This window comes from Phocoena sinus, chromosome X (assembly GCF_008692025.1).
Source record: "Phocoena sinus isolate mPhoSin1 chromosome X, mPhoSin1.pri, whole genome shotgun sequence".
NCBI classification, from domain to species: domain Eukaryota; kingdom Metazoa; phylum Chordata; class Mammalia; order Artiodactyla; family Phocoenidae; genus Phocoena; species Phocoena sinus.
Window position 1 is genome coordinate 85619922 of NC_045784.1, and position 9576 is coordinate 85629497.

Genomic DNA, 9576 nt, shown 5'->3' on the forward strand with positions numbered 1-9576 from the left:
GCTGGGGTTTTTTTTCTTTTTAATAATGAGGAAAAATATTTAACTTTTAAAAAAACTGAAGAAAACTTTAAAAGGTTCTTCTAGGCCACCCTAGTGAAAAACAGCTATTTGAAAATTGCTGATTATCCTTAAAATAAATCTGATTGTCCTTTAAATCCTTCTTTAGCTTCACTTATTTCAATAACTCTGATTCACTGCATTTGGAAAGCCACTAGTTTTCAATTGTTTTACCCCTATACCTTATGTCAAAAGTTACCCATCAGGGTTTCCATCGTGGCACAGTGGTTAAGAATCCGCCTGCCAATGCAGGGGACACGGGTTCGAGCCCTGGTCCGGGAAGATCCCACATGTTGCGGAGCAACTAAGCCCGTGCACTGCAACTACTGATCCCACATGTCTAGAGCCCATGCTCTGCAAGAGAAGCCACCGCAGTGAGAAGCCCGCACACCACAACGAAGAGTAGCCCCCGCTCTCCACAACTAGAGAAAGCCCGTGCACAGCAACGAAGACCCAACGCAGCCAAAGATAAATAAAACATAAAAAAAGTCACCCATCAAATGTTTTAATGGAGAATATCCTTTCTCTGTAGTAACTCCAAGTACTTTAAAACATGTACCCCAAAATTCATTATTAATCTTTTTCAACTAGTAGTTTTTATCCACTTTCCTTATAACTGTGATTGATCCCCCTTTACTATCAAATTCAAGGACTGTGTGAATGTGTGGCGATCAGATGAGCTAGGTCCTACTAATGGATATATAAAGAAACTCAAAACCAAAGAAAGAATTCCCCCATTCCAACTCCAATTTTAATTATTAATTTCCTTACTAGCCTGAAGGTACAAGTTATACCTCTCCCTATCCAACTTCTTAATGTAAACTATACAACAAAGAGTCTGATCTCTAGGAGAATGCTAAGCATATGCTATTTCATAGCAAGGAATGTAATCCTTTCACAGGGAATAGTTTATGTAAACAGGGACTTTTTAAAAATGAGTCAAGACCTCAGTTTTATATTTCATATCTAAAACTGTACTCCAAGTAGAAATATGGGGCTTAGCTTTCTCAGTGGAAAACAATCACCCCAGATTTTCCAAAAGTTAAACACAATGACTTTAGAGGAAAACACTATTTATTGTGTAAAAGATTTATATTTATTAATCAAAGGCACAAAACAAAACTAAGACTATTAAAAGTTAACCTTAATGTTGACAATTCTTATCAACTTGGTAAGGAAATACCAGCTAAAGCTAATGAAGATGAGTTGCTTTAAATTCCTAAGGAGAATACAATAGCTCTTGGCACCATTAAGTAATAATTAGAACTTTTCAAACAATAGGGGAAATATAAATGTTAGTACAAATACCTAAATTTCGAGGCAAAGAAATGTAAAGTGTTAACTGTGTTGCAACCTGGTGTATCACAGAGGACTGGTAGTGCCTTTTATAGTCTTGGGTGCCTTAGAGGACGGAGACTGTCGTTACTACCATTTGGCAACTCTGATGATGGGTGTTATTCAACTACTGGCTGGAATTAAATTACACAATGTGACTCTCTGCCTATCAGCAGAACAGAGACTAATGAAAACATTTTAACTTCTTGATGCAAATTATACAATCACACCAGATAACCCCGGCTGGGAAAAGGTCCAGTTTGGAGGGATCAATTTTCGATCACACTACATTGACAGCAAACTCACAGTGACTTTCAAAAGCCACACACTGAGAAAAAAAAAAAGTCAAGAGGAACACAGTATTGCTTCATTTACAATTTACTAAGCTCTTCCAGTGTTTCAGAGTGACATGGGGATTTCAACTATCTAACATGAATGGGACAAAAGGTGGACTTCGAACATATCAAGCAAATGTCTTGATCGAATCAGACTACTGGTATAGTTTTTCAATCTATCTGTAATAAATGTCGGTCTTCCATCCAGGCGATCTTGTAATTCACAGGGTTGGGGGTGGGGATGTTAATATCCTAAAATTAAAGAAAAAAGTTAATTTATTTATAACCCAAATTTCAATATCTGTATTCCTTTCCACACATTTTAATCTAGTCTGCTAATGAAGACCTTCACGTGTTCCCAGTCAGTGGCTCAATTCAAATGTGAAGGGCACCCCAGGGATTAATTCTGCCAGCTACAGTTCTCACGTTTTACCATTCAAATACTGAAGTTATTGAAGCACATGTTTCTCCAAAATCTAGTTAAGCTAGATGAGTTTATGGCTCTAGTAACAGTCCACCAGAGGACTGCAATAAATGAGAATTAGGTAAAAGACCAGGGGAAAATGCCGATACTGACCAAGAGCAGAGTGTACTTGCCAGGTCACTATTGGGATTCTTCACTTCTCTACACTAGGTCCAAATCTGTTAGAAAGGGGACCACTTAGGATCTTTAGGCTGACATGTGCAGGTAAACCCAGAGAGGCCCTTCTGTCCTTTTTGGCCATGACTTGTACTGAGACACAAGTGCCTATGCAGGGTTACACAGTAACAATAACATTTGAATGCACTGCTGGACGTGACCTTCTTGGCAAACTCAGTCCATCCATCACATGTATAGGCTGGAGTAAACACTAACACTGAGAGAGCTGAGGATCAAAATGAACATACCTTAAAGTTGGAGAGGAACAGGCCCGTGTTATGCCGGTTACACTATCTCATACTGGTTATTTGTTATGGCACGAGAGAGGCAGTAGGCTAGAAAGATTCCAATCAGCTGGAAACAAAATACAAGCAAAATTAAACACACATATACATACAAAGCTTAAAGACCTCAGGATACAGGTATATTCTCCTTTCACTTCTAATCCACTACCAATTTTCTTAAGTTTTTTTCTAGAGTAAGCATATAAGTGAAGTCTAACTACTACTGTGATTGGAATTTCACAACCACCACTGACAAAAATCACTCAGGAAAATCTTGAAGTTTGGGGAAACTTTCCTTACTCTTCCTCTCAGTTATCAGAGCAAAAAGGATATGGCTTAGAATATGCATCTCATCAAGTAAAATCTCCATCTATCAAGGCAGAGATTCTCTTGGAGGATTCTAAAACAATGCTGTGATGATGAAAATATTCTGTAATACTTGTTCTGTCCAACACAGTGGCCACTAGCCACATAACTTTTGAAAGGTGGCTAGCGGCTGTTAGTGCAGATTCAGACAGACCTAGCAGGGCAGGTCTTAGAGAACTCTGTAGTTGTGGAAAACAGTGTGGGAAAACATAAGTTGCAAGACAACCAAAAATTGGAATGAAAAGAGCAAAACTACTACATCTCTACTGTGATGAGCAACTGAGAGTTTTGTGAAAATATGACTTCTCTAAAAATGCCCTTGCTAACCAGGGCCGTGAAGCCAAAACTGAAGCCTTCAAAGTGGAAATCTTGTAGCTTATACCTAACAAGAGTGATGAAACATTTCCTAACTACAAGGACTTACCTGGAAGCAAGCAACTCCAAAAGAAATTCCCGCAACAACTCCCATTTCTGACTCTATAACGGTCATCACCTTTATAAAACAACCCTAATGGAAGAGAAAAAAAAAACATTAAGTACAGCTCAAACCATAATAAATACTTTGATCACACATCTCTGCGAAAGATGAGCTACCTTAGCCTTTGATTGTTCTTTTATTAAAATTTATTCTTTCATAACAAATCCTGTCTCCTTTGAGGAACACAGGTTCCACCTTTTGGATTATGCATTTAAGTGTGAAATCAAGTCACCAATTTTCTGAGCTTCAGTTTCCTCATTTATTCAATGAGAATAATACCTGCTCTACCCTATTTCAGATTACATGTATTGTGAGTAAAAATTAAATTCTTTTTTTACTCCTTACTTCATTGTTTACTTTATCTGCATCTCTCTGAGGAGAACAACCTTCAAGTTTACAGCAGCTCTTGGGAAATCCTTTTTCTGAGTAATAATTAGTATCCTTCCAATCTCTATAGCCGGTGACACCACAACAATGCAACTGAAAAAAATCCAACAGAATCATTTATAGTTCATATTACCACTTTGTAGTCAAACAATTAAACCATCATCTTAGATTATACTTGGTGATCTCTAGCTTAAGACATATTTTAAAGCAGCTGTTCTCTATTGGCATTATAATTCATGAGATTAGCACTTTGGGACTAGCCTTACTTTCACTGCTACAGTACAAATGGACAACGCCTGGTAGGCAGGGCCCTATCCTCTTCTCTGAGGGAATAAGGAATATGTTCCCCTCTTGAGAAGCCACCACCTATGACCACTTACCGTAGTTTGAATCTTGTCTACTGCATTGCTTCTGTAATCTCCCGTAGCGTTATATTGCTTTAAAGCTTTCCCATAATTATTCTTAAAACTGTTCTTAATCTACAGCAAAGAAACACAAGGCCAGTAAACAAAGATTTTAGAATGTTCTTTTGGTTTCTAGGTCAAATAAGAAATTCCCACATCTGACCAAATGGTCCTATCTTTGATAGCAGCAATGTGTATGGTAATTAACTTCTATGGTCCAATCCTGTCTTCTAAGCAATGTAAGCTTAGCTAAGGGGATTCCTAAGCAAAACATTCCAGTAAAAGATGATAACGACTAGAAGTTCAAAGTGCTGTGGGAACATATATTTATTCAAGTGGCAGCTTCCTTCTGCTGTATCTCCTCCCACCCTCAATCTTTCTTCACTTTCAATTGAGTACACATTTGATGCCTATGGGATTTTTAAGCTACAAAATCTCACTCTGGGAGAATGCACTACCACTTTGCACTACCACTCTCATTGATGAGCCTTCAGTATTCATTGAATGACTTCCTAACCCCAGATTTATTAAGGTTTTGATGAGTGGAGGAGAAGGTATCAATTTTCTGTTATCAATTTTGTGCTTTAAATAGTTTCCTATCACTAAAGTTATAAATTGTACTATCTACACTTTAATAGGTACTTATACACAGAAAAATGACTGCAAATACAAATAATTATGGGTATCTTCAATTTTCTTCTGGTGACTGTCAGTCTTTACCAAAAAAGTGGGCTAGGTTTTTTTTTTTTTTTTTTACCAGAAAGTCATTACTGTCAGCTACAGGTTGAAAAAGGTCAGCTTTAAACACAGCTGTAAGTGATTTTTTAAACTAGTGAAAGCTGTCGCTTAACTCTATTACTTAAATTTATCCAGCTTTATCTCTTAGAGGATAAATTTTCACATATTAAGGTTCCCAAACTCAGGCTTACCTCATGTCTGAAAACAAATCCTACGATGGCAGCGACCAGTTCAACCAAAAAAATGAGAGTCAGAAACATTGCATACTGCAGGATAAAAAGAAAAGTCCAAGTCAGTTTATACATCACAGCTGCAAAGGGAGTCAATGTTCACATTTTTATGGAAAAGGGGAGGGAAAACACAAAGGTGGGAATTGGCAGCTACACTGTTACTTGCTAAGTTTTCATAAGGAAGAGGAAAAATCAAAAAGGGCCATGCCTAGTTCCAAGAAACAAAGCCTACAACATATAAGCCTTTTCAAAAACCAACAACCAATTCTAAGAAAGCAAGGACTCACCAGTTTTAGCATCCATGCAGAAGCTCGGCAGGTAGCAAAACAGCCGAAGGTGCCCAAAAGAATAATGACAGTGCCAGTGCCAATGAGCACGAAGGGGACATTGGTGGCCTTTTCATTTAAAAGGGAAAAATAATTCTCTAGGCTCACCTTGCCCCAAATGCCAACAGCAAGAAGGATAACACCAGTGATCTATGTGGGAAATCAGAGAATTGAGAGTTACACACTGTATACAGCTACATCTTCAAACCACAAACCACTAGGTGTTTAAGAAACAATAGGTGTGAGAATTGATGTAGCAGTCTGTGGCCAAAGAGCTGTGGCTGGGATATGGTAGACAAGCAGGGTGGGGCTGTACACAAGAACAGGCCTTGATAAATCCACACGCTGGATCACTGTGGCCAGGACAAAACCAAGGGGCAGCTAGAGAAGGCACCTTGACAAAATTCTTAAACTTTATCTGTTTTTTTGCCCTAGGGATCAAAACTTAACTGTTTTACACCCGCCTTAGGAAGAAAACCTTTCCGCAGGTGGGGGTGGGGGGCGGGGGGAGTGTTTCTAAGAGTTCCAGAAACTTTCCCCTTCCTCCCAGTTCAGAGATGAGCACAGGGTACAACGGGATGGCACACAAAGCAAGCCCAAGGACAGACTGGCGGGAGTGGAGCCATTACCATACTTACCTGCGAAATACTCCCCTCTTATGAAGCAGTGGAAAGAAAAAGACTATTATGCAAGCGAGCCCTCACCGGGGCCGGGCAAGCCTTGCCTCTCCAATGGTCCGGGGACACCCTCTGTTTGCTCTGGGGGGATTCACTCCCTTACTCGCCCCCCGCATCGAATTCCAAAGCTAGGCACGTCTGGGTCCCGGCTCAGCCTCTCGGCTGCCGTCGCCCGACACCCCGACCCGCGCGGGCGAGATGCCCGAACCCGAGCTCGAGCCCCAGCACGTCGTCACCAGCGCCGGGGTCCCAGCAGCGACCGCCGCCCCAGCCCCACCAGCGCCTCCCCTCCCCACTCCCGATCCGAGCTCCTTCCGCACGACCCCAGCCCGGGATCCCCTCCCGTCCCCGGGCGTCTCCGTGTCTCACCCAGAAGATGAATGTGTAGATCAAGAGGACGCTCTTGAAACAAGTGATGACCGGTTTGGTCTGCAGCCTCCGAGACGGGGACGCCATGACTAGCCCAAGACCCTGCCCCGCCGCGCCAGGCGATCGGAACAGAGTGAGCGAGGCGCGGAGCCCCCGAGTCTCCCCGGAAAGTGCCGAAAAGTTACGAGCGTCTGCGACTGAGAAGAGCCGGAAACACTGTACAGTTTTCTAGAGGGCAAGGTCCGGGAGGCTGTCCGGAAAGTGACGGCAATTTCCGAGCGCCCCCTGCCGAAGGTTGCCGAAAACTCGACACAAAAGGTTCTAGTGTCGGAAATTTCTTAGATCTTCAAAGGGGAGCTTGCTTCATTTTTTCGCTCAAGGAATCTTTCCCGCCCGCCACCCCTCCCGCTGACCTTATAACTATCATATTGTTTCTAGCACCAGCAGCACCAGCAGCGCTCTGAGATTCGGCCTCGCCGACCCCTGGAACCCTAGAAGGAGAAACAGAAATGGAAAGAGGTTTAAAGTGACCTAAGAATATTTTATGACATAGCAAAATACTCTCAAGATATATATTTCCAAAGAGAAACAAAAGCAGATCGCAGAGCGATACGTCCAGTCACATGTTTTTAGATAAAAACCGAAAGGAAAAGTGCAATTTACCTGAATGGTAGAATTACGCTGATTTCTTTCTCCTGTTTTGTGCTTTTCGATTTTTGAACATTGTTTTATGAGGTGGGGAGGGGGCATAAGAATAATAAGAAATAATCACTTGTACGAATTCCAAAGGTAGGTATGAAAGATAATGAATTTTAGAATTTCTCTACAAGAATTTGCCAAGCTCCTTTATCCCTCTCCTCCCTTATCCTCTGAGTAACTTGGGAGTTGAGGAAAAGTGTTTTAAAGTACTTAATCCTGAAATGCAAGTTCAGCTATTAGCTACAAACTTCAAAAAGGGAAGGCACTACAGAGAATACAAGGTAAATGTGACCCCCTTTTAAATGTTAAAACTGAAAGGCACTGTATTATGCCAGCCTTCTGGTTTGTCAGATCAAGAACCAGCTGATCACAAAGAGGCTGAAATCATAGGTCATACAACTAATAGCAAAGCCAAAACTAGAGATAACTGTGCTTTGCAATCATCTCCCCTATTATACAAGCTGTGTATGGTATTTGGTGTCTGCTTATCCCCAAGAAATTCTCCCAATTGCTTAGATCTTCCTAGAACTTGAGACCATGTGTTCCTAAGGACTTAAACTGCTAACAGGATGAGAATGAATCACCAGAAAGTTTCCAGTCCCTTATATCCACAGGCAGCCCGAAGTCAGACTTTGGGATAAAGTGGAATAAAAAAAAAAAAAACAGCCCTCTTCACGGTCTCCTAAATACTGGAAACCTCAGGAGAGGGATTTTTTTTTTAAATCTATTAAGGTCTGGTTTCTCAACTAAAGTATAAGCTCTTTGAGGAAAGAAACTGTGTCGTGTGTGTGTGTGTGTGTGTGTGTGTGTGTGTGTGTGTGTGTGTGTTATTTCTAGAGGCGTGGGATTAGAAGACAGTATCAGTTTCCTAACCAACCAATTTACATCATCATTGACACAAGCTTAACATTACAAATGGGCATTTACTGTATTGCTATGACAATAAGTCCTGCATTAGTGAAGCAGAGATGGATACCTAAACTTTTTGCTCAAAACCTTGCTTTAGGGCTTCCCTGGTGGCGCAGTGATAGAGAGTCCGCCTGCCCATGCAGGGGACACGGGTTCGTGACCCGGTCCGGGAAGATCCCACATGCCGCCGAGCGGCTGGGCCCGTGAGCCACGGCAGCTGAGCCTGCGCGTCCGGAGCCTGTGCTCCGCAGCGGGAGAGGCCACAACAGTGAGAGGCCCGCGTACCGCAAAAAAAAAAAAAAAAAAAAAAAAAAAAACACCTTGCTTTAAACATATACCACAGAACCAGAAAACAGGAAAGTTCCATTAACTTGGTCACACAGAGCTTCCCTGTGCTTCAAATATTGACCTAGGACCAGCTCCTATAGCACCATGCCAGATGTCTGAGGTCCAAGAGAGCAACTACTGGAGAATTATTGCACTGCCACACTTTATACTAAAATCTTATCCTAAAATTAGAAAAGCCTAACACATAAATGCTTGGAGAGAATGGGTAAATGATACATCTATACATCTTGTAAACACTAAGCCAAGGTCATCAGGCATAAAGCAGACATCAACTTTTAAAGTACCACATATGCCATAGCTACAGGAAATGAGGTTGAGGGGGGCTCTAAGTATAATTAAAGCTGTCTCCCTAAACTAAATAGCACTATCTGAGGGGTTCTCATATTAAAACAAAAAAGTATCAAGGGAAGTCTTGCTAAATTCTTGTCATCTTAAATGGGAGTTTTATCTGAAGCTTAGGTTTGTACCATGTCCTGAAAGGGATTTTCATTGTGAGCCTGAGAGCAAGTAAATACTTCTGTGGCTGAAGAAAAAACAAAATAGTCAAAGCAAAAGCCACATCTTATTTCCAAAAATGTGTTGATTTTCCTCCTCTCCCTTCCTCTGCCACTCACAGCGCTGCTTTGTTTGAATAACAGTCGGTGCCAAATTAAACCGAAAGCTGACATGGAAGTTAATATTCCTATGGCCACAACACCTTGCACCAGAGCCTCCCACCCTGCTACTCGCCCCCACCCCGCCCCGTTGCCATGCCACCAAACCCAGAAGTTCAGTTTAGTTCAAATTTAGGCCTGGGTCTGGGTTCAAACCCAGACAAAGGGGCATCTCATCCCATCTAGGCAATGTAACAAGTAATTCTCTAGGTTATAAGGTTATTCTTTAAAGTATTAATAATGACTGCAATATTGAGCATTGACTATGTACCAACCACCGTTGCTAAGCAATCAACAAGCCTTGCCTCATGCTTACATTACAAAAGCCCTTATTGTGAGGT

General features: G+C 41.5%; 1 protein-coding gene across 3 annotated transcripts; it reads right to left on the reverse strand.

The window, feature by feature from the left end:
- Positions 1 to 1130: 1130 nt before the first annotated feature.
- On the reverse strand, positions 1131 to 6904 carry TSPAN6 (tetraspanin 6). Of its 3 annotated transcripts, none has more exons than XM_032620976.1 (8): positions 6627 to 6904; positions 5542 to 5730; positions 5216 to 5290; positions 4263 to 4361; positions 3841 to 3975; positions 3442 to 3525; positions 2616 to 2721; positions 1131 to 1979 (listed from the first exon to the last, which is right to left on the reverse strand). In XM_032620976.1, exons 1-7 carry the CDS (start codon positions 6711 to 6713, stop codon positions 2653 to 2655), a joined length of 738 nt encoding a protein of 245 aa, XP_032476867.1. In that variant the 5' UTR covers positions 6714 to 6904; the 3' UTR covers positions 1131 to 1979; positions 2616 to 2652. The 3 variants fall into 3 exon arrangements, with proteins under 3 accessions (XP_032476867.1, XP_032476869.1, XP_032476870.1); XM_032620978.1 differs by having other exon boundaries at positions 1140 to 1979; positions 5689 to 5730; positions 6627 to 6836; XM_032620979.1 differs by lacking the exon at positions 5542 to 5730 and having other exon boundaries at positions 1140 to 1979; positions 6627 to 6841.
- Between the last annotated feature and the right edge of the window lie 2672 nt (positions 6905 to 9576).